General features: G+C 41.5%; 1 protein-coding gene across 5 annotated transcripts in view; it reads left to right on the top strand.

The window, feature by feature from the left end:
* CTPS2 (CTP synthase 2) overlaps nucleotides 1–25,298 on the top strand; it is a 116,805-nt gene that overhangs the window by 16,668 nt on the left and 74,839 nt on the right. For all 5 annotated transcript variants that reach the window (XM_065915924.1, XM_065915923.1, XM_065915927.1 and 2 more), the window contains exons 5-9: nucleotides 6,018–6,134; nucleotides 6,282–6,365; nucleotides 7,236–7,316; nucleotides 10,673–10,824; nucleotides 23,517–23,649. In XM_065915924.1, the coding sequence (XP_065771996.1) occupies nucleotides 6,018–6,134; nucleotides 6,282–6,365; nucleotides 7,236–7,316; nucleotides 10,673–10,824; nucleotides 23,517–23,649 (567 nt within the window). The remainder of the gene's footprint in view (nucleotides 1–6,017; nucleotides 6,135–6,281; nucleotides 6,366–7,235; nucleotides 7,317–10,672; nucleotides 10,825–23,516; nucleotides 23,650–25,298) is intronic.

The following is a 25,298-nucleotide window of genomic DNA, read 5'->3' as shown; positions in this document are numbered from 1 at the left end:
CACTGCTTCCCTTCCTCTCAATGTGCAGAATGAGAATAATATCCATGTACTCCTTATCTAAATGTCAGTTGATCTAACTGCCAGGCAGGAGAATAATGAACATTTTTTTGTTTCTTAGAGGCAGACTGCCCAAGTTCAAATTTCTGTCATGGCCCCCAAACAGTGTTTAGCTTAGTGGTTAAGAGTCTGGAGCCAGACTGCTTGGGTTCATAGCCCAGCTGGATCACTTATTAGCATGGCACTGACACACAAAAAAGTTGTGTTGTGAGGTAGAAGTGAGAAGGAGTGCTGGAGGGCAGAGAGGGAGAGCACACTCTCATTTAACCCTGTGAGGGTCTATAGGTACTGTTAGTAGCTGGCTGAAAAAAGAAGCAAAAGTATCTCAGGTTAGTAACCAGTAGAATTACCAGTTAAAATTGGGATCTGGGGATAGGGGTACCAGAGAGCTGTAGCCTCATCTGTCACAGCAGGAAGTACACTTACATCCTTTAGCTGTGATAAGTCGCTTCAGTCGTGTCCAACTATTTGCGACCCTATGGACCGTAGGCCGCCAGGCTCCTGTGTCCATGGGATTCTACAGGCAAGAATACTGGAGTAGGCAACCATGCCCTCCTGCGGGGGATCTTCCCAACCCAGGAATCGAACCTGCATCTTTTATGTCTCCTGCATTGGCAGGCGGGTTCATTACCACTAACCCCACCTGGGAAGTCCAAGAGGGTGTCTGAAATGGCTAAGTCAAGAAAGAGCCAAGCTGGATGAACTTTGGTTTAGAGATATGGAGTTCGCCAGGAAAAATCCCAACAGAGAAGTTAAAGTACTTCCTTTGGGGAATTAGACTTGGGAGAGGAAAGAGTGGGGCAGGGAACTCTTGCTTTTTATTGTAAGTTCTGCTGTACAATTTGTTTCTTTAACCATGTGCATGCATTGTTTTAATTTTTGAAAAAACACAAATTAATGCCAACTGGAAGGTGCTATTTAACAATATCAATATCTTAAAGATCAGTCCAAGACTGATTTTATTCAAGCTCAGCAGAGGGTTGAACAAGCCCTCACTCCTTTGGTTTACACTGATTATTTGTTGCAAAGTACCACCTTGTCCAGTATGGTAGCCACTCACCACATGGGGTTGTTGAACACGTGAAAGCAGACCATTCAAACTGAGGTGTGCTGTGACTTTAAAATATAACTGGATTTCAAAGACTTAGTATTAAAAAAAAGAGTGTAAAGCACCTAATAATTTTTTAAAAATTGGCAATATGTTGAAATTATAATATTTTGGATATACTCTGCTATATAAAATGTAGTGTTAAAATTAGTTTCTCCAGTTTAATTTTGCTTTTTTAAATATGGCAACTAAAAACTTTAAAATTATGTATGTAACTCATCTCACGTTATATTTCTGTTGGACAGTGCTGGTCTAGTGCTTTCACTGATTTTTGCTGTTGTTCAAGCAATAGGAAAGCGAAAGGATCTTCCCAGAATTGGTCCCTTGACGCAAAATTAATGACCAAACCTGAACATTTTTTATAACTTTTCTATTGATTTCTTTTCTCACTTTTATGTTCTGATAGGTGAAGGAATAGCTTTTTCTTAATCCCAGGAAAAGTTCCAAATGGTCATGTATATGAATGTTTTTATTCCTTGATTCTGCTCTTATAAAAAAATATATATATGTTTTAAATAATAATAACAAAAAGAGAAGAGGAAATGTATTTTTTAAAATGTAATTGAGCTGCTGCTGAATTTCACCAAAAAATATAAGCCCTATTTGGCCATGGGAGAAGTCTTCTTAACACTTCTTTTTCATCTTTTTAGCTTTCCTAGCTATTGTTTTTTGAGCATCCTCTTTGAACAAAGCTTTTATACTGTGCCAAATTGTCCTCAGGAAAATCCCTTCTTCTCTATACAACTTTGTTTATATTTGCTTATTGGACACAAATCAGGTATCCTTTTGGGTTCATTTTAAGTTGTGCTCAACAATTGTGCTTGTGCACAATGTAAGATTTTTAAGAATGACCACAAAAGCTGATTTTTAGTTTTAAACACGTAGAAGCTGTTGAAATGTCTCCAAAGCCTTTTTTTTTTTTTTGGCAGATGAGCCCTCTGCTTCTTAGACCAGTGGAGCTGATAGGCTTTATTCCTATCACTGCAGGTCATCCAAGCATGAGCCTGGAATAGTTTACACCTGACTTAAAGGAATAAAAGCTTTCTTCTTTCCCCCCCAAAAGGACTCCTTTACTTTTTTTTTTTAAGTTGTCTTAATCTTCTTGTATAAATATATTTAATTTTATTAAAGTATAGTTGATTTACAGTGTTGTGTTAATTTCTGCTGTACAGCAGATTCAGTTGTACATGTATGTAAGGACTCCTTTAGTTTTATTTTTACTTTTTTTTTTTAGAATTGTTTTTATTTTTATTTAATTTTTTTTTCAGTTTCTGATTCTGTCTTTATTTTTATTTATTTATTTATTTTTTGAGTATCCCTACATCTATTTTTACTTTTTAATTAAAAATTTCTGCATCTTTATTGAGGTATAACTGACATATAACATTGTATTTGTTTTAGGTATACAACATAATGATTTGATGTATGTATATATTGTGAATAGATGACCATAATAAATTTAGTCAACATCCATCATCTCACATAGTTAAACTTTTTTTCTTGTGATGAGAATTTTTAAGATTTATTCTCTCAGCAACTTCCAGAGAAAGATTCCTTTCCTTAAAGGTGAAGTGGACATGGCACATCTCATAGATTTGCTTGCTGCTGCTTCAGTTTCGGCTTTGCATAGATCTTAAAATGTTGTTATGGGTGATATTTTTCCTGTTGTACGGGAAGAAATTAACTTAGGACTACTCTAGTAATAATACTGAAAGTTTCTGATCACAGTGAAGATAATGGTGAACCAAAGGAGAGGTAATGGTACTTTCCAAATTGGCAGAGAGAATGCAGTACCAGTATAGGCCATGTGGGGGCAAAAGCAGATAATGTTTAAAGTTTTTGCTTCCTTTTCTGGATTCCCTTCTTATTCCCAGAATACCGCCCCCATCAAAAACCAAAAAATGTCTCTTTACAGTTTAAAGTGCAGACCTCAAAAAAATAAATAAATAAAGTGCAGACCTCTTTTTTTTTCCCCTAATTTTTCCCCCATTAGCTTCTGATGCGTAATAGTTAGGGAGCACTTAACACCCCTCACCCCCCTGCCAGTTTCCTGATTGCATGTTTTATTTCTTGGATTTTCGTAATTAAGTTTGTCATTCACTTACAGAATGCCATATATTTCTATCTGTTCCGTAGCCAGAAGACTTGAATTTTAATTTTGTTTTGTTATCTTAGTTAAAGTCAGTAAAGAATAATTTCTTCTGTAACAATGAAATCCTTGTACATCTTAGTTTGATCCTGTTGTACTTATGGTAACAGGTACTAGAATGCTGTGACCTAGGGCTTATATTAAATTTCGAGACCTTCTGTCCTGTCCTATTAATCTAAATTCTCAGCGCTGCCTGCAGGGCTCTGGGCTAGTGCTGGGGATACGGCAGGCAAGTTCCTGCCCTCAAGGACCTTACAGCCTAGTGGGGTAGAGAGATAGGAGTGGTGATTTAGATGCTAAGCTGTGTCTGACTCTTGCAACCCCATGGACTGTAACCTGCCAGGCTTCTCTGTCCATGGGATTCTCCAGGCAAGAATACTGGAGTGGGTTGCCATTTCCTTCTTCAGGGTATCTTCCCAACCGAGAAATCGAACCTGGGTCTCCTGCATTGCAGGCAGATTCTTTACCCACTGAGCTATGAGGGAAGCCCGAGAGACAGGAGATAAGAACTCAAATAAAATAATGGCACCTTGTGCTGTGTTACCAGGAAGGGCACAGACAGGGTGCTTTAGGTGGGTGGTCAAGGTCGCACTCTCTGAGGGGCATACAGCTCCCTGGGCTGAAGGATAAAAGGGAAGTAGGTGTATATGAAGAAGGTGAGTAGGAGGGCCTAAGGGGCAGGAAGGAAGAGCATGGCCTGTCTGAGGACTTGAAAGGCCAGTGAGACTGAAGTGCAGAGGTGGGGGTGGGAGAGTAGGGGGATGGGAAAAGGGCAGATGGGAGTGGGGACATGATATTAGAGACATGTGCAAGGGCCAGATCATTCAGGTCCTTTTGTTAGCTGCCTAAAGGAGTTTAGATTTTATTTTTAGTGAAGCAGTGAGCTGCTGAAAGATATAACCATGGAAGAGATGTATTCTGAATCTTAAAAGGTCACTCTGCTGCTGTGTGACAAACGGTTGGTAGGATAGGAGAGGGTGGAAGCTAGGAGGCCATTAAAATTGGGGGCAGCCAACTTTGTAAAGGGCTAGACAGTACTCTTGCCTGGAAAATCCCATGGGTGGAGGAGCCTGGTAGGCAACAGTCCGTGGGGTCACTAAGAGTCGGACACCACTGAGCGACTTCACTTTCACTTTTCACTTTCATGCACTGGGGAAGGAAATGGCAACCCACTCCAGTGTTCTTGCCTGGAGAATCCCAGGGACGGGAGCCTGGTGGGCTGGCGTCTATGGGGTCGCGCAGAGTCGGACACGACTGACGTGACTTAGCAGCAGCAGCAGCAGACAGTAAATATGTTTAGTTTTGCAGGTGAGAGAGTCTCTGTCACAACTACTCCGCTTTGCCATTGTAGTGCCCAAGCAGTCTTAGGCGGTGTGTGAGTGGGCGGGGCTGTGTGCTGGTACAGCTTCTTGTAAAAACAGGCAGCAGGCCATCTCAGCCACCCAGGGCTTAGATGATTGCAGTAATCCCTGCAAAAGGTCATGTTGGCTTGGGTGTCTAGGGTGGTAACAGTGGAGAGGTTTGCAATAATGTTTTGGAGGTACAGCTCACTGGACGGGGTTGGATAAGGAAAAGCAGGTGGATCGAGGATGATTTCCAGACCTCGAGCTTGAACCAGTTACTGGGAAGAGATGCTGTTGCTGAGATGAGGGAGGAAACCCTGAGACAAGCAGGCCCAGGGCTGTGGGGATTAGGAGTTCAGTGTGGGACATGGTAAGTTTGAATACTTACTGACCCATCTGAGACATCAAGGGCAAATTGGCTTCAAAGCCCAGTGAAAAGAGAGGTCAGGGCTACAAGTAGATTTTGGACCCAGTCAAGTCCCCGAAACCAGGGAAGGTGGTGAGTTCTGGGCTTGGGTCCACCGAGATCTCTTTTTCCTCCACATCCAGATCATTCCACCTAGTGCTTAAGTTGTATTCTTGCTTATTGTTCTTTAGCTCTGCCTTATTTTTCTCACTTCTGAGCTTCTCAGGAGCAAGCAGGTTGTCTTAAATTCTTCCTGGGGGCTTCTTTATAGTGTTGAGCCTGTAGTAGATACTCAAATGCTAAAGAATTAATTTAAAAATCCATGTGATAATCTTTAAGTATTTAAATATGGTGAGGATGAATGGGTTAAAGTGAATTTTATCTTCGTCTAAAATGCTTAAGTAACTTTACTGGCAGTACAATGTAAATTAAGTTAACATTTATCAAAGGATTACACTGTCAGGAATATTCTCAGGGCTTTTGGTACTACTTGTTTCAGAGAGCCAGCATGTTTTAATAGTAATGATTTAATTCTGGTAGTACTACCATTACAAGGAGGCTGCTCAGCTACACACACGGCTGTGTGTGGGTGTGTGTGTGTGTGGGTTCATGCCGAGATGGAGAGAGAATGCTATTTCGCACCGGGCAGAGCCAGATGGCTCTCTGCTTTCTCATATTGTCACTGGATTTGAAATCTCCCTTCCAATGGGACTACTGGTAGAAGCTAACTGATCTCACTCCTGGTGGTGTATATTCTGTCTTTTTATCTGCTTAGAAAGTCCCTTCTCTTTTCTTAGAGTGCTCCTTTTCTTTAAAAAAGTTTGTTTCAGTCTTGGTGAGATGCAGGGTTGATAGCCAGTTAATGATCCCCCATTTTCAGGGGACTTTATTTAGTTCTTATGCTTAGTGTATTAAGAATTGTTCTCTCTTGTGTCTTTTTTTTCCCATTCCCAGCTGGGTGGCACCATTGGAGACATTGAAGGAATGCCGTTTGTGGAAGCATTCAGACAATTCCAGTTTAAAGCAAAAAGAGAGAATTTCTGTAATATCCATGTTAGCCTTGTCCCGCAGGTGAGCTTTCCAGTTAAGTATGTAGACAGCAGCTCCTGTAGGTTTTCCTGTGATGCTCTGTTTATTCCACCTTTTAAATCAGGAAGCCATTCATTATCCAGAAGAGCCCGATGTCCAGCATACTGACAGTGACCCATTTCTTTTCAGCCCAGTGCTACCGGAGAACAAAAAACCAAACCCACACAAAACAGTGTCCGTGCGCTGAGGGGATTAGGCCTATCTCCCGATCTGGTGAGTTAAGGGGAGTGGGTAAGTTTTGTGGACTAGGACCTCCATCTCCTAACCTGTAGCATCATCTGAGTCCTAGCTCTCAAATGGTTTCAGTGACTGAAATTTTTGTATCTGGGCCCTGGGGAAGGTTTATTCCCTCATCATCAACTGTTGCTTCACACATTTCTAAATTGGCCATCTGTTCTTCTCCATGCCCTCATTTGATTGGCCACACTGACATCTGGGCAAGTTCATTGTGTGGTCATTTGTGTGGTCCCTGGGTCCTTTGGAGAGAGTTGGGACCTGGGAGATTTTCCTCTGAACCTGCTAGGTCTTCTTTTGTTTATAGCAGTAAATGGCCAGTAGTCTAGATCAGGGGTGGGCAAGTAAGGGCCTGTAAACCTGCTGCCTGTAAAGGAAGTTGTTCTGTGACTCTCTGCCACTCATTGTCCACATTTGTTCATAGCTGCCTGTGCACCATGGCAGAACCATTGAGGAGTCAGGGCAGTGACTGCATGACTGCAAAAGCTAAAGCTTTTACCATTTGGCCCTTTAGAGAAGAGTTTGTCAACCCTTGGTCTGGCTTTCTTCTTGTAGTTTTAGGAAGTAACATTTGTGAGCCTCATGTCTGTTCACCACATATGCTGTGACATTTCTTACCATTGGATTTGTGGTGAGTTTGGTTACACTTGCTCCTATTAGTGCTCAGACCAATTTCTAGTAACCCAGTGGGATGCCAAGGATGGAGAAGTCAAGTCTCCATAAAGTCAAGTCAAGACTCGGTCAAGTCTCTTGGAGCAAAATTAACATAGCTTCCTCCTGAAAACCAGTGGCAGTGTGAACAGCTCAATAATTCCTGCCTGCTAACCTGTGCATGATTGACTTTGACAGATTGTCTGCCGGAGTTCAACGCCCATCGAAATGGCTGTGAAGGAAAAGATTTCTATGTTTTGTCACGTGAACCCTGAACAGGTTAGTGCTGCTCTTTAGATTTGATTGCCTTGCAGGCACTTCTGCTGATGCCAGCATTTTACACCTCTTGAATTATTGTATTACTTTTCACAACATTTATAAAAGCTTTGGGGGACTCATATGCAACTATGGCTCCCTTGCCTTTAAGTGAACAGTCTCGAGACTACTGACTCCTTAAATAGATTGTGTATTTCACTCCTTAAATTTTAATTATAGGTACAAAACCAGGCAGATTTTTTTTTAAACTTGCAGTCAACCTCTGGAGAGAGAACCATTGGAAGCCTGCTTATCGTCTCCTTATCTTGTCTTTTCAGGACACTTACGGCTTTTACTTCAATTTCTCCTTTGTACTTGTTACAGCTTAGCTCACCTCAAACCACACATTACAGTGACATTCACACTATCACTTCTGATTACATCAATGACCTCAGTTCAATTCATTGCTACAAAAACTACTGTGATGTGGGTTCAGGTCCTCTGTTCTGTAGGACTTTCCACTTGTGTATCTGAGCACTGGCTTTTCTTTTTTCTTTTATCCACTTATCTCTGTCTCTTGTTTGTAATAAGGCTCAGGCACAAGGGATTGGAGTTTAAAAGGTGATTTGATGGATGCTCAGGAAAAGGGTGAGGTTTGGCAAAAATCTTTTGTTTCCTTCAGATTATCTTGAGGTTTTCTGAAGCCTAAAAACTACCTACTCAGATTTCTTGAGTCTCAGTAGCCAGGCTCATGTATTCACTGGTTGATGCTTCAGGGTCAGTGCACAAGTCTGAACGCCTTTGAAAAATGTGACGGCAGATTTAAAGCACTCCTCTGTATCTGTATGTCATCAAGCCATTTTGGTTTTGTTTAATTGTTTTTTGTAAATAGTACTTGGTATGGATATCACACACATTTAACTGGTTTCTGAAATAGAAGGATACAGCTTTTAGAGTTGGGTTGCTAAGACCTCTGAGAGCAGATGATACAGTCCAGACTTTCAACCATGTGGAATTTCTTTTCTTTCTTTCTTTTTTTTTTTGGCTGTGCTGCATGGCTTGCAGGATCTTAGTTCCCTAAGATCTAAGGGAACTGAGGGACTAAGATCTAAGGAACTAAGGGACTGCAGTGAAAGCACCGAGTCCTAACCACGGGACCACCAGGGAATTCCCGAGTTTATTTTCTTTATAACTATAGATTCTGAAGAATGTTCTATCTTGTCAGTCCACAGGCTAGCTTATTAGTCATTTTTTTAGCACATTGCTTTAAAAAATTTTTTATTGAAGTACAATTAACATACAATGTTGTGTTAGCTTCCGGTGTACAGCAAAGTGAGTCAGTTATATATATAACTGATTATTATACATATACATATATCCACTAGTTTTTAGATTTTTTCCCTATATAGGTCATTACAAGGTATTGAGTAGAGTTCCCTGTGCTATACAGTAGGTTCTTGTTATTATCTGTTTTATATATGGTTGTGTGTATATGTCAATTCCAGTTTTCTAATTTATCTCTCTCCCCTGCCCCCACCCTTGCCTTACCTTCTAGTAACCATAAGTTTGCTGTCTACATATGTCAGCACATTGCCTTTTTAAACATGAGTTAATTCTCCCATTTCTTAGCTCCTCGTGAACTTGCGTTTAGAGCTTTTCTCACCTGGATTGCCAAGGAGGGAATGGACGGTCACAGGCATCTCTCTGTTGTGCTCTGTTACCATGATATTTGAAAAAATGTCTCAGGCCTGGAGGGTAGATGAGTAAATAGCTCCACATCCCATGCCTTCTACTTCTGGGAGTTGTGGTTGTCCAGAGATTTAATTTTAATTAACAATTGGGATGGAGCATCATATCAGTGACATCTTGGCACTTTGAATTGCATCAAGGAATGCACAGATGAGACACAGTTGTCTTAAAGATAAAGTTGTCAATGTCCAAACAGCTTAAGAACCCTTGGTTGGATAGCTTTGGATTTGGAAAGACTGAACACATAGAGTTTGCAGAACATTTCTTGGCATTTGTTTAGGATGTGGCAGATCCTTAAATGCCTGCCAGTAGCCCTTTATCTGTACTTGAGAGGATGGTGAAAGCTCATTAGGGTGTGAAAAACAACCGTACCACCTGGCATTTAAAAGAGTCTTTCTCCCCTCATAGGTGTAATTAATTTGACTGTGTTCAATGTGTGCTTATAAATTTACCAAATGAAGGGCAGACAAAAAAAGCAACTATAGTAGCAGCTACAACAAAAAATGAGTGAACGAACAAACCACATACCCATACTTAGAGGACAAGGTGTATGTATTCTAAGTCTACTGTCTGAACCTAGACTTAGGAGATGGTGCCTTAGGCCATGTGTTTTGGATACTGACATATAAAGCATACATGTTCCAACACCAAATCTCTGACACCCTTGGGGTTCCTGCACTTCAACTCAGATGCTCAGTACCTGGAGTGAGCATCAGACTCTTCAGGCCTTTATAAGACTGCCCTACACTTCAGACACCAGCCATAGGTTTCCATTGTTCCAAGCCACCCCACTTCTGCCTGGCTGACTACAAAGTTGAAGCTTCTCGTGACCACCTCAGGTTTGATAATTCTCTAGAATGACTCACAACTCAGAAAAGTGCTCTGCTTATGATTACTATTTTATTATAAGAGGTGTAAGTGAATAGCCAGATGAAGAGACACATAGGGCAAGGTCTACCAGAATCCCAGGCACAAGAGCTTTTGTTCCTGTGGAGTTAGGGGGCACCACCTTCCCATTACATTTGTATATTCACAAACGAGGATGCTCCCCTGAGGTCTGGTGTTCACCATTTTTATTGGGGTTTCATTGCATTGGCATGATTGAGTAAATCATTGGTCACCTGATTGAACTCAGTCTCTAACCCCCATCCCTTCCCTGGTGGTCAGGTGGCTGAAAGTTCCAGCCTTCTAATGACTTGCTGGCTTTAACCAACTCCAATCCTAAAGTCATCTCAGTGCCAGCCTCGTTAACCTAACAAAGTTATTCCTGTAACTCAAGAAATTTCAAACATTTAAAATATATATATGCATGTGTTTGTGTGTATGTATTCTTTGTTCCTAGTTCCTGGCACAGGAGATATATATTTTCTACCATAGCATCCACGGTTCCAGGTGTAGAATAATGACTTCTTTATATATGGTTGTGTTTATATATGGTTCAGTGTTTTGTAATTAGATGAAACTAACCTTGTGTTAATTCTGACTCCTGTTTAGGTTGCTGAGTTCTTGGTTTTCTTCTGTCAGTATAAATAAACTGCCATCTCTCTTGAGTTTTGGCTCATTCTTGTGTATGTTTTTGTGGCATATTTGAGTCATTCCATTAAATATGGTGTTTTATCATCATTAATCAGGTCATATGTATCCATGATGTTTCTTCCACCTACCGAGTGCCTGTGCTTTTGGAGGAACAAGGCATCGTTAAATATTTTAAAGAGAGATTGGATCTGCCCATTGGGGATTCTGCAAGTAGTTTGCTTTCCAAGTGGAGAAATATGGCTGACAGGTACTGTGAAAGGAATTACTAATGTAATCTTTTTTTTTTTTTTTTTTTTAATATTATTTTATTAGTTGGAGGCCAATCACTTTACAACATTTCAGTGGGTTTTGTCATACATTGACATGAATCAGCCATATAGTTACATGTATTCCCCATCCCGATCCCCCCTCCCACCTCCCTCCCCACCCGACTCCTCAGGGTCCTCCCAGTGCACCAGGCCCGAGCACCTGACTCATGTATCCCACCTGGGCTGGTGGTCCGTTTCACCATAGATAATATACATGCTGTTCTTTCAAAACATCCCACCCTCACGTTCTCCCCCAGAGTTCAAAAGTCTGTTCTGTATTTCTGTGTCTCTTTTTCTGTTTTGCATATAGGGTTATCGCCACCATCTATCTAAATTCCGTATATATGTGTTAGTATACTGTAATGTTCTTTATCTTTCTGACTTACTTCACTCTGTATAATGGGCTCCAGTTTCATCCATCTCATTAGAACTGATTCAAATGAATTCTTTTTAACGGCTGAGTAATATTCCATGGTGTATATGTACCACAGCTTCCTTATCCATTCATCTGCTGATGGGCATCTAGGTTGCTTCCATGTCCTGGCTATTATAAACAGTGCTGCGATGAACATTGGGGTGCACGTGTCTCTTTCAGATCTGGATTCCTCAGTGTGTATGCCCAGAAGTGGTATTGCTGGGTCATATGGCAGTTCTATTTCCAGTTTTTTAAGAAATCTCCACACTGTTTTCCATAGTGGCTGTACTAGTTTGCATTCCCACCAACAGTGTAAGAGGGTTCCCTTTTCTCCACACCCTCTCCAGCATTTATTGCTTGTAGACTTTTGGATAGCAGCCATCCTGACTGGCGTGTAATGGTACCTCATTGTGGTTTTGATTTGCATTTCTCTGATGATGAGTGATGTTGAGCATCTTTTCATGTGTTTGTTAGCCATCTGTATGTCTTCTTTGGAGAAATGTCTGTTTAGTTCTTTGGCCCATTTTTTGATTGGGTCGTTTATTTTTCTGGAATTGAGCTTCAGGAGTTGCTTGTATATTTTTGAGATTAATCCTTTGTCTGTTTCCTCATTTGTTATTATTTTCTCCCAATCTGAGGGCTGTCTTTTCACCTTACTTATAGTTTCCTTTGTTGTGCAAAAGCTTTTAATTTTCATTAAGTCCCATTTGTTTATTTTTGCTTTTATTTCCAATATTCTGGGAGGTGGGTCATAGAAGATCTTGCTGTGATTTATGTCGGAGAGTGTTTTGCCTATGTTCTCCTCTAGGAGTTTTATAGTTTCTGGTCTTACATTTAGATCTTTAATCCATTTTGAGTTTATTTTTGTGTATGGTGTTAGGAAGTGTTCTAGTTTCATTCTTTTACAAGTGGTTAACCAGTTTTCCCAGCACCACTTGTTAAAGAGATTGTCTTTTTTCCATTGTATATCCTTGCCTCCTTTGTCAAAGATAAGCTGTCCATAGGTTCGTGGATTTATCTCTGGGCTTTCTATTCTGTTCCATTGATCTATATTTCTGTCTTTGTGCCAGTACCATACTGTCTTGATGACTGTGGCTTTGTAGTAGAGTCTGAAGTCAGGCAGGTTGATTCCTCCAGTTCCATTCTTCTTTCTCAAGATTACTTTGGCTATTCGAGGTTTTTTGTATTTCCATACAAATTGTGAAATTATTTGTTCTAATTCTGTGAAAAATACCGTTGGTAGCTTGATAGGGATTGCATTGAATCTATAGATTGCTTTGGGTAGAATAGCCATTTTGACAATATTGATTCTTCCAATCCATGAACACGGTATGTTTCTCCAACTGTTTGTGTCCTCTTTGATTTCTTTCATCAGTGTTTTATAGTTTTCTATGTATAGGTCTTTTGTTTCTTTAGGTAGATATACTCCTAAGTATTTTATTCTTTTTGTTGCAATGGTGAATGGTATTGTTTCCTTAATTTCTCTTTCTGTTTTTTCATTGTTAGTGTATAGGAATGCAAGGGATTTCTGTGTGTTAATTTTATATCCTGCAACTTTACTATATTCATTAATTAGCTCTAGTAATTTTCTGGTAGAGTCTTTAGGGTTTTCTATGTAGAGGATCATGTCATCTGCAAACAGCGAGAGTTTCACTTCTTCTTTTCCTATCTGGATTCCTTTTATGTCTTTTTCTGCTCTGATTGCTGTGGCCAAAACTTCCAACACTATGTTGAATAGTAGTGGTGAGAGTGGGCATCCTTGTCTTGTTCCTGATTTCAGAGGAAATGCTTTCAATTTTTCACCATTGAGGGTGATGCTTGCTGTGGGTTTGTCATATATAGCTTTTATTATGTTGAGGTATGTTCCTTCTATTCCTGCTTTCTGGAGAGTTTTAATCATAAATGAGTGTTGAATTTTGTCAAAGGCTTTCTCTGCATCTATTGAGATAATCATATGTTTTTTATCTTTCAATTTGTTAATGTGGTGTATTACGTTGATCGATTTGCGGATATTAAAGAATCCTTGCATTCCTGGGATAAAGCCCACTTGGTCATGGTGTATGATTTTTTTAATATGTTGTTGGATTCTGTTTGCTAGAATTTTGTTAAGGATTTTTGCATCTATGTTCATCAGTGATATTGGCCTGTAGTTTTCTTTTTTTGTGGCATCTTTGTCTGGTTTTGGAATTAGGGTGATGGTGGCCTCATAGAATGAGTTTGGAAGTTTACCTTCTTCTGCAATTTTCTGGAAGAGTTTGAGTAAGATAGGTGTTAGCTCTTCTCTAAATTTTTGGTAGAATTCAGCTGTGAAGCCATCTGGTCCTGGGCTTTTGTTTGCTGGAAGATTTCTGATTACAGTTTCGATTTCCTTGCTTGTGATGGCTCTGTTAAGATCTTCTATTTCTTCCTGGTTCAGTTTTGGAAAGTTATACTTTTCTAAGAATTTGTCCATTTCATCCAAGTTGTCCATTTTATTGGCATAGAGCTGCTGGTAGTAGTCTCTTATGATCCTTTGTATTTCAGTGTTGTCTGTTGTGATCTCACCCTTTTCATTTCTTATTTTGTTAATTTGGTTCTTCTCTCTTTGTTTCTTAATGAGTCTTGCTAATGGTTTGTCAATTTTGTTTATTTTTTCAAAAAACCAGCTTTTAGCTTTGTTGATTTTTGCTATGGTCTCTTTAGTTTCTTTTGCATTTATTTCTGCCCTAATTTTTAAGATTTCTTTCCTTCTGCTAACCCTGGGGTTCTTCATTTCTTCCTTCTCTAATTGTTTTAGGTGTAGAGTTAGGTTATTTATTTGGCTTTTTTCTTGTTTCTTGATGTGTGCCTGTAATGCTATGAACCTTCCCCTTAGCACTGCTTTTACAGTGTCCCATAGGTTTTGGGTTGTTGTGTTTTCATTTTCATTTATTTCTATACATACTTTGATTTCTTTTTTGATTTCTTCTATGATTTGTTGGTTATTCAGAAGCGTGTTATTTAGCCTCCATATGTTGGAATTTTTAACAATTTTTTTCCTGTAATTGAGATCTAATCTTACTGCACTGTGGTCAGAAAAGATGACTGGAATGATTTCAATTTTTTTGAATTTTCCAAGACCAGATTTATGGCCCAGGATGTGATCTATTCTGGAGAAGGTTCCGTGTGCACTTGAGAAAAAGGTGAAGTTGATTGTTTTGGGGTGAAATGTCCTATAGATATCAATTAGGTCTAGCTGGTCCATTGTATCATTTAAGGTTTGTGTTTCCTTGTTGATTTTCTGTTTAGTTGATCTATCCATGGTTGTGAGTGGGGTATTAAAGTCTCCCACTATTATTGTGTTACTATTAATTTCCTCTTTCATACTCGTTAGTGTTTGCCGTACATATTGCGGTGCTCCTATGTTGGGTGCATATATATTTATAATTGTTATATCCTCTTCTTGGATTGATCCTTTGATCATTATGTAGTGACCTTCTTTGTCTCTTTTCACATCCTTTATTTGAAAGTCTATTTTATCTGATATGAGTATTGCGACTCCTGCTTTCTTTTGGTCTCCGTTTGCGTGAAATATTTTTTTCCAGCCCTTCACTTTGAGTCTGTATGTGTCCCTTGTTTTGAGGTGGGTCTCTTGTAGACAGCATATATAGGGGTCTTGTTTTTGTATCCATTCAGCCAATCTTTGTCTTTTGGTTGGGGCATTCAACCCATTTACATTTAAGGTAATTATTGATAGGTGTGGTCCCGTTGTCATTTACTTTGTTGTTTTGGGTTCACGTTTATACAACCTTTCTGCATTTCCTGTCTAGAGAAGATCCTTTAGCATTTGTTGAAGAGCTGGTTTGGTGGTGCTGAATTCTCTCAGCTTTTGCTTGTCTGTAAAGCTTTTGAATTCTCCTTCATATCTGAATGAGATCCTTGCTGGGTACAGTAATCTAGGTTGTAGGTTATTCTCTTTCATTACTTTCAGTATGTCCTGCCATTCCCTTCTGGCCTGGAGGGTTTCTATTGATAGATCAGCTGTTATCCTTATAGGAATCCCTTTGTGTGTTATTTGTTGTTTCTCCCTTGCTGCTTTTAGTATTTGTTCTTTGTGTTTGATCTTTGTTAATTTGATTAATATGTGTCTTGGGGTGTTTCGCCTTGGGTTTATCCTGTTTGGGACTCTCTGGGTTTCTTGGACTTGGGTGGCTATTTCCTTCCCCATTTTAGGGAAGTTTTCAGCTATTATCTCCTCGAGTATTTTCTCATGGCCTTTCTTTTTGTCTTCTTCTTCTGGAACTCCTATGATTCGAATGTTGGGGCGTTTCACATTGTCCCAGAGGTCCCTGAGGTTGTCCTCATTTCTTTTGATCCTTTTTTCTTTTTTCCTCTCTGCTTCATTTATTTCCACCATTTTATCTTCTACCTCACTTATCCTATCTTCTGTCTCCGTTATTCTACTCTTGGTTCCCTCCAGAGTGTTTTTGATCTCATTCATTGCATTATTCATTTTCAATTGACTCTTTTTTATTTCTTCTAGATCTTTATTAAACATTTCTTGCATCTTTTCAATCTTTGTCTCCAGGCTATTTATCTGTACCTCCATTTTGCTTTCAAGATTTTGGATCATTTTTATTATCATTATTCTAAATTCTTTTTCAGGTAGATTCCCTATCTCCTCCTCTTTTGTTTGACTTGGTGGGCCCTTTTCATGTTCCTTTACCTGTTGGGTATTTCTCTGCCTTTTCATCTTGTTTAGATTGCTGTGTCTGGAGTGGGCTTTCTGTATTCTGGAGGTCTGTGGTTCCTTTTTATTGTGGAGGTTTTACCCAGTGGGTGGGGTTAGACGATTGGCTTGTCAAGGTTTCCTGATTAGCGAAGCTTGCGTCAGTGTTCTGGTGTGCGGATCTTGATTTCTTCTCTTTGGATAGCAATGGAGTGCCCAGTAATGAGTTTTGAGATGGGTCTATGTGTTAGGTGTGACCTTGGGCAGTCTGTATGTTGACGTTCAGGGCAATGTTCCTGCGTTGCTGGAGAATTTGCGTGGTATGTCGTGCTCTAGAACTTATTGGCTCTTGGGTGGTGGTTGGTTTCGTTGCAGGTATGGAGGCTTTTGTAGGGTCACTTATTACTTAAAGATTCATGTAGTCAGGAGTTTTCTGGTGTTCTCAGGTTTTGGGCTTAAGTCTCCTGCTTCTGGATTTCAGTTTTATTCTTCCTATAGTCTCAGGACTTCTCCAACTATACAGCACTGATAATAAAACTTCTATGTTAATGGTGGAAAGTTTCTCCCCCGTTAGGGATACCCAGAGAGGTTCACCGAGTTACATGGAGAAGAGGAGAGGGAGGAGGGAGATAGAGATGGGCAGGAGGAGAAAGAGGGGGACTCAAGAGGAGAGAGACAGATCTACGAAGTTGTCTGATCCCAGAGTGTTCTCCGTAGCCCAGACACCCACAAAGATTCACAGAATTGGATTGGGAAGAGAAGGGGGAAGGAGGAAATAGAGGTGTTCTGAGGTAGAAAACAGAGTCAAGATTGGGAGAGAATAATCAACACACTCGTGAATAAAAATGGGAGCTGAATATTGGATTCTTAAATGTTCACAATTTATATCATATACTGAAAAACAAAAATTAAAAATCTAGAGTAGAGGTTAGACTCTTAAAAATACTATATTAAAAACAAAAACCAAAACACACAAAAGAAATTTTAGAAATATATATGAAGTTTGGTATAAAAATAGGGCTTCTCTTCTTTTTTTTTTTTTTTTTCTTCCCTTTCTCTTTCTTCTGTAAGGTTATAGTGGATTGAAAATGAAAATTAAGGCGTAGTAAAAGGAGTGCTAGAGGGCTTTAAAAGAAATAAGAGAAAAAGAAAAAGAAAATAGAAGAGAAGAAAAAAGAAAAGAAAAAAAGAAGAAAAAAAAAAAAGAAAAAAGAATGAGAAAAAAAATTGTTTTGCGTAATTAAAAAAAATCGTAAAAATCTATGAAAATGAAAGTTAAGGAGTAATGGGGGAGTAATAAGGAATTTTTAAAGGAAAATAAAAGAGAACCAAGAAAAAAGAAAGAAAAAAAAATTTTTTTTTTCCTTACTTAAAAAAAAAAAAAAAAAAAGAAAGAAAGAAAAAAAAAAAAAAAAAGAAAAAGAAAAAATATATCTAGGAGTTTCCCTGGAGCTGTTGCGGTCAGTGTGGGTTCGGCTCAGCTTCAGATAGCTCCTCGTTCCAGCTTACACTTCTCGATATCTACAGGCCCTTCCGGTGTAGTCAGTCCGTGGTTTCTTCAGGGATTTTAATCTGTTACACTGGTCCCTTTGTTTATTTGGGTTCTGTTGCCGGTCTCTCTTCCGCGCCTAATTTCCGCCCTGACACATGGGGCGGAGGTGGATTCTTATTCAGGTAGCTAGTTCCGTCGCGCTGCGGCGAGGGGCTGTGCGGGGAGGGACCGGCGCTCCCGGGAGAGGCTTGCGCTCTTTTCTCGATCTGCGCTGCTCAGGCTCCGGGCTGCTCCGTCTGAAGCGCGCGCCACGCTGCGCGCGGCTCCAGCCCTCGGGCGATTCACAAAAGCGCGGCACACAAAGCCGGGCCCGCGCTCCGTCCCCACGCCGCCCGAGCGGCCCAGGCAGCCAGGCGCTTGACGGGCTCTCTCTCCCCGGGTGCGGCGCGTCCTCTGCCCCGCGCGGTCCCAGTCTCAGTCCCCGCCGGCGCCAGTCGGGAGCGCGCGCCCTCTGCCCTCCGTGTCCCCAGCCGCAGTTCCCGCCCGCGCCGGTCGGGCGCCCGCGCCCTCCGTCTCGCCACGACCCTCCCGGCGGGCTTCGGCCGCCCAGAATCTCGGTCCCTTTGTTCTGCGAACGGCCGGCAGTGTGTTCGGGCCGGTTAATTTTCTGTCTCTTTTGCTGTCCCACAGTTCAAGTTGGCAACTCACAAAAGCTCCCTCTGATTGTCCTCAGGGTGCTCAGGCCCGGATCCAGCCCCAAGTAATGCCGCCCGCTCCTCTCCGTTCCGTCCCCACTTGCTGGTGGCGGATGCGGGCGTCTGGGGTACTTTTCTGCTGGGAGTTGCTTTTAGGCTCTTAATCTGTGGGTTTTATTTATTGTTTCCCTCCCAGTCAGATTCAAACTCTTGAGATTCCAACACTTCCCCCAGGCCCGCCAGAGCGAGGGTTTCCCGGTGTCTGGGAACGTCCTCTATTAAGTCCCTTCCCGGGACGGATCTCCGTCCTTAGCTCTTTTGTTTCGCTTTTTTTTTTTTTTTTTTTTTTCGATGTGATGACTCTTTAATCAGAAATTTACTCTAGTGGTGAGACTCAATAACGTGGAAACATCACACAAATATAGGCTCAACTTCTAGCTCTTCGCCTCTAAGTCCTGTGTGTGTGTGAGGGGGTTCACTTAGCCTCTGGGAACCCCAGTCTCATCAGTAAAAATGGGAATATCAGCGGCCCCAGAGGTTCCTGAAAGGATCAGAGACACTGCACGTAGAATACTGGCACACGGCAGAGTGAAGGCGAGCTGGGCCGCACAGCGCCGTGTCTGGGGCGGCGCGGGGGCCGTCGGCTCCCGGCTTCCTCAGAGTTGGGCTCTGGCTCCTGTGTTGGGGGTCTTTTAGTCGATGCGTGTGTCAGATGGACACATATAATTCTGTATTCTGTAGTATGTATATCAAATATGCTAAAAACTGGACCACCATGCCAGCTGTCTGCAAGATGGAGCCTGAGGCTCCTTCTGCAAGGGTGACATCACCGCGGCAGTCGGATGCTCTGCTTCTCTCGTGTCTTTTTCCCGCCTACACCCCAGGTCAGGTCAGGGTGGGCACACTCTATAGACTGAAGGCCAAATGCTGCCTACCTCAAGGCTCAAGAGGTGGCCTTACATTCTAAGGGTGGGGGATGTGTGCTTAGCCGCTTAGCCACTCTGACTTATGCGACCCCACGGAGCCTGCCAGGCTCCTCTGTCCATGGGATTTTCCAGGCAAGAACACTGGAGTGGGTTGCCATTTCCTTCTCCTTGTTTCGCTTTTTATCTTTTATATTTTGTCCTACCTCCTTTCGAAGACAATGGGCTGCTTTTCTGGGCGCCTGATGACCTCAGCTAGCGATCAGAAGTTGTTTTGTGAAGTTTGCTCTGCGTTCAGTTATTTTTTTGATGAATTTCTAGGAGAGAAAGTGGTCTCTCCGTCCTACTCCTCCGCCATCTTCCACTTATTTCCAATGTAATCTTTCTTAATTCTTGGCTTTGGGGGTAGGACTGAGGTCTACCTTAGAAGGTAACTATATAGCAGTCTGCTTTCCACATGGGCATGTTTGGTTTGGGAAATATCTAAAGTTCTAGCATATTGTCAGGGTGTTTTGCTGTACTCTGAAGATTTACAGGGCTTTTGATTTTACTCTACTTAAAGAAAACTGAATTGAAAGAACTTGGATTCCAGAATTTAAAAAAAAATTTTTGGAAGCATTTTGATTTATTATTTAGTCTCTGAATATTTTAAACAGTTTAAAATGCTATAGGCTTTGTTTTGTTTTGCTTATTTTTAAGAGTTTTGGCTATGGCATTGTTGTACTGTCCTGCAGTCATGAATTATCAACGTCAGTATTAAAAACCCCTGATAGTTTTTCGCTTTAAGACAATCATATTAATTTCAGCAAGGTTTGTCTAATTTGATGTTGTATACAGAGGAAATCCCCATCGCCTATTTTCTTATACTAAATGTTGATGAGGCATGACTCCATAAACTCCTGGCTGTTTCACTTCTCATGTAGCTGAGGTAGAGGCAGTTGGTGCAGTAGTTACAAATGTAGGCTCGGTGTTGCTGAGGAGTAGATCTTAAAAGTTCTCATCATAAGAAAAACATTTATAACTTTGTGTGGTGATGGATGTTAACTAGAATTCTTGTGGTTACCATTTTGTAATATATAAGTATATTGAATTATCATGTGTGACTGGAACTAATTAATGTTATATATCACTTATATCTCAATAAAAAAAATGTGAGCTGTGGTGTCAGGCACCATAGATTCAGACCCTAGCTTCTCCTTTCACTAGATGTGTGAGTTTAGGCAGATTACTTCATCTCTCTGGGCTTGTTCTCCCATCTATATATAACTGGGGGATGCTAGTACCACGCTGTGGCAATTTTGAGAGAAAAAACATTGGGCCTTAACTTCACATCAGGCACTGTTGGCTACTGATGTCTGTTACAATAATCAAATTATTTTGGGGGGGCTTCCCTGATAGTTCAGTTGATAAGCATTCCACCTGCAATGCAGGAGACCCTGGTTCGATTCCTGGGTTGGGAAGATCCGCTGGAGAAGAGATGGACTACTCACTCCAGTATTCTTGGGCTTCCTTTGTGGCTCAGCTGGTAAAGAATCCACCTGCAATGCGGGAGACCTGCGTTCAATCCCTGGGTTGGGAAGATATCCTGGAGAAGGGAAAGGCTACCCACTCCAGTATTCTGGCCTGGAGAATTCCATGGACTGTATAGTCCATGGGGTGGCAAAGAGTTGGACACCACTGAGTGACTTTCACTTTCACTTTCCCTGGTGGCTCAGTGGTAAAGAATCTGCCTGCAGTGCAGGAGATGCAGGAGACTAGGGTTTGATCCCTGGGTCAGAAAGATCCCCTGGAGGAGAGGAAATGGCAACCCACTCCAGTATTCTTGCTGAGAAAAATCCCCTGGACGGAGGAGCCTGGTGGACTACAGTCTATAGTGTTGAAAAGAATCAGCCATGACTGAGTGACCCAGAGCATTGACTGGTCAGAAATGGGACAATTTGAGCTTCCAAACAGATAATAATTTTGATTTATCAAAACCCATGAAATGTTTTTAAATGAGCAAATTCATAAAAATATAAAACAAGTGATTTGATGGTGACAAAATCACTGACCTTTGATAGATAACTAGTAGATTGAAAGTTCTTTTGCCCTTTCATTTTAAAATTTAAAAAGCGTTTTAGACTTTGTGGGTAAGTAGAACCAGGAATGAAGTGCATTTTCTGAACTTAGGTGCTCCAATGACTGGTGATACAGTTAAGCCCCTGTCCTCTAGAATGCTTAAGGAATCAGTCACATTGTGGGAATTTTCTGGGTACTTGGGGCTGATCCTTTTTAAGCATGAGAAACTTTAATATTTTAACTCTTTGTATTGAAACTAGTTCTAAACTGTAGTCTATGCCTCTGTGCTTTTTAAAGCCAGAGTTTGGTTTTTGTACTAGTTTCCTGTGGCTGCTGTAGCAAGTTACCACAGAATGGGTGGCTTAAACCAACAGAAATTTGTTCTCTCACAGTTGTGGAGTCTTGAAGTAGGAAATCAAGGTGTGAGCAGGGTTGGTTCCTTTTGGAGCTCTGAGGTAGAATCTGCCCCATGTGTTTCTCCTGGCCTCTGTTCGCTAGCTTCCTTGGTATTCTTGGCTTATGGCCATGTCACTCCATTCTCTGTCTCTCTTGCCACATGTCCTTCTCCTTTGTGTCTTCTTCCTTTCTCTTTTATAAGGATGCTTGTCTTTGCAGTCAGGGCCCATTCTAATCCAGAATGATCGCATCTGGAGATCCTTAACTTAATTGCATCTGCAAAGTGTCCCCCCCACCCACCCAGATATGGACACATTCGTAGGTTCTGGGGGACATGTGTTTTATTGAGCCACCATTGAGCTCAGGATTCAAGCAAAGGGAATGTTGAGCAATAGTCTCTCTGCATCATGTTGGCTGTGATGTTGGTCATAGAGGTGTGAAGTGTTCATTCTTCAGACCCTGTCCCCTCAGCCTCTGGAGAGACGGATACAAGAAGGCAAACAGAAGTCAAAGAGGCAGCCTTGATCGTGGAGGTCCAGTGCTGCTCAGAGGCCTCATACCCAGCTGATGGCTGAATGGAGAGCACAGGGGGAGGGAGGCAGTAGACTGGTGCAGGTTGGGGAGCGAAAGAGGGCACAGGGGTGTAGGCTTAGCATATCTCCCCGGACGGCACCTGGGCTGACCAGTGGCCTCCCCTGTGCCACCCGGCTGCTGCGTGACTCCTCGTTCCCTGGGAAGACTAGCCACGAGTGAGTGGAGAGAGGGATGTGTGGAAGGAGGGACTGGCCATGCTGACTGCAGCCCTGTGTCCCTCTGGCAGTGGAGGTGTGAGAGCGGGGTGAAGCCTCAGCCAGACTGCTGTGCTCACCTGGCCCAAACTCTGGGACAGGATGTGCTCCCACCCCATCACGTCATCTTGGAATGTTGCCTTGGTACCAGCTTGCTTTGTTACCTACGTCCTTTGTACAACTGAGGTGAAGTGCAGGCAGGCAGTCTGCAGAGCGACATAAAATTAAGTGGCAAGTTAAAGGTTTAGCAGCGTTCTCTGATGTTTTTCAGTCACCTTCCTAGAAAGTCACCTCTGCTGTCAGTTTTGACTTCTTAGCTCTTCGTGTGTTTTTCTCCTCCTACCGTTTCCATCATGCTTCTCTTTCACTCTTTGCAGATATAGATATAAAAGAGGAATATTCCTCATCCTAGTAACATTTTTCTAAGGTGTTTGGGGGAAGAGTTTGCTTCAGAGCCTTAAAAGATCTTCAAGCCCTGAGTGACATTTCCACATACTTAGTACCAGACCGCACGTTTTTCATGTACTTTGAACAGATCTCCTGACAGAAGCAACAGTAAAGACTGTGTCTCTAATGGCAAATTGTGATTGAGCATCTTATGTAGAATGAAATTTTCTCATAAAAATGATGTAAGTGGCTTATAGTATTTTAAATAGTTCTCTCAGCACCATTCTTCAGGAATGTCATAAATAACTTGACTTTTGTGGGTCAGCTGGGAATGTAACAATTTTTAATGTAGACATTTTGAATGCATTTTCTCATATGATGTCACCTTACAAAGTTAATATTATAGTGTCTCCTATTGACACTGAGAATGCATTTTCTTATACAGTGTCACCTTATAAATGAATTTAAGGACAGCTCATGTTGATGAGATGGGGAGACTTTTTTATTTTTTATTTGTAATGCTTTTAACTTTTTCTTTTTCTCCTTGGATTTATGTCTGTGCTTGCTCATATAAGCCAATGTTGGGCTTTTTCATGATTTTCAAATATCTTGGAGTACAGATTTTTATTCTTTGGGGGTAGGGTGGGAAATTTAAGTCAAGTACCTCAAATTCAAGGCATGTCTGTTCCTCAGGTTTTAAAAAGTGCCTTGGGATAAGAACAGTGGCTGTCGTTATGCTTGTGATGTGCTGTTACATGCATATAACCTTTAAGCTTGTTTTCCTTCCCAGGTATGAAAGGTTACAGAAAACATGTTCCATTGCCCTGGTTGGCAAATACACCAAGCTCAGGGACTGCTATGCCTCCGTGTTCAAAGCCCTGGAACACTCAGCCTTGGCCATCAACCACAAGTTGAATCTGATGGTGAGCCCCTGCCTGATCTTCTGCATGTTTTAGCCATTCATTGTGAAATCTTGTGTTGTACAGAGGCAGGTTGTGTTGAAGGACCCCCAAGTTCAGTGATTCACCAGGACTCAGAGGACTGAGCATACAGCTGTACTCACGAGTATAACTTATTTTAGTGATAGGATACAGAGCCAAATCAGCAGAGGAGAAGGCTAGTGGGATGAAGTCTCGGGGAAACCACCTTTAAGCTTCCAAGGGTCCTCCTCCAGTGAAATCACAGAGGACGTGCTTGAATCCCTCAGGAACAAGCTGTAGCAATACTGGTGAAGTGCTGGCTGTCAGGGAAGCTCATTAGAGACTTGGCACCCAAGGTTTTTACTGAGGGCTGGTCACATAGGTGCCCTCTGCCTCCAGAGTGTCAAAATTCCAGACTCCCAGGAGGAAAGCGGGTACTCTACATAAATCATATTGTTTCTTCCAACCCTGTAGGCACAGCGAGCCACTCTTATCAGTTCTTGTTAATAGTGGGCGTGTGTGCATGCTCTCATCATTTCTAACTTTGCGAACTCATGGACTGTAGCCTGCCAGGCCCCTCTGTCCATGGGATATTCCAGGCAAAAATATTGGAGTGGGTTGCCATTTCCTCCTCTAGGGGATCTTACCGTCCCAGGGATCAAACCTATATCTCCTGCGTCTCCTGCATTGCAGGCAAATTCTTTACTGCTAACACAGCAGGGAAGCCTGGTTATGGCGGGAACCCTCCCCAAATCCAAGTTTCCAGATGCCAGACAAGGGCCAACCTTGTAAGCAGGCCTTTCCAAGGATAGCGGTCAGGCCTGCCATGTTAAGTTTTTTTCTGCATGCAGGTTTAAGGCACAGTTTCTGAAATTAGGCTTTGCACATTCAGGGACGGATCTATTCCATGCTCATTTAAATATTTTGTGTTTACTTAATAAGAAAATAGGGCTTTCCCAGTGGCTCAGCAATAAAGAATCTGCCTGTAATGCAGGAGCTGCAGGAGATGCAGGTTCAATCCCTGGGTTGGGAAGATCTGGAGGAGGGCATGGCCACCCACTCCAATGTTCTTACCTGGAGAATCCCCATGGACAGAGGAGCCTGGCGGGCTACAGTCCATGGGGTTGCAAAGAATTGGACACAACAGAGCACATACACACACACATGCACATATGGGATAGCAGAGGCAAAGTTATATATATATAGCTGGAGTATACTCTTTGTTAGATATAGAAGTAGTCTATGCTCAGCATATAAAGTTTAAGCAAAGCATAATGCAAAATCCAGAAAGTAGAAGATTCTTCCCTGAAATTCTTCTCTTGCTGTACCCATCGTTCCCAGTTTGACGCATATCTTTCCAGACTTTTCTCTCTATATATAAATGTGTATATTTAATGATATTCTCTCTGGGTATATCACAATTTAGGAAGGCTTTATTATCTTGATTTAAATGGTAAAACCTTTATATAATGAACCAAAAGATACACTTACATGTTCAAGAAATTGAGTAATTTCTAGCTTAGGACCTATCTGATTTTCTCTCATCTCTTTGTAGCTTCTTTCTCTAAACACTTATTGTTTTTGACTTTCAAAGGAATTGTTCCCTTCCTATTCTTCCTATTCATTCAGCTTCCCCAGGCCCTCATAGAAAA

The sequence above is a fragment of the Muntiacus reevesi genome, chromosome X (genome assembly GCF_963930625.1).
Source record: "Muntiacus reevesi chromosome X, mMunRee1.1, whole genome shotgun sequence".
Classification (NCBI taxonomy): Eukaryota; Metazoa; Chordata; class Mammalia; order Artiodactyla; family Cervidae; genus Muntiacus; species Muntiacus reevesi.
This window is presented reverse-complemented; position numbering and strand designations above follow the sequence as displayed.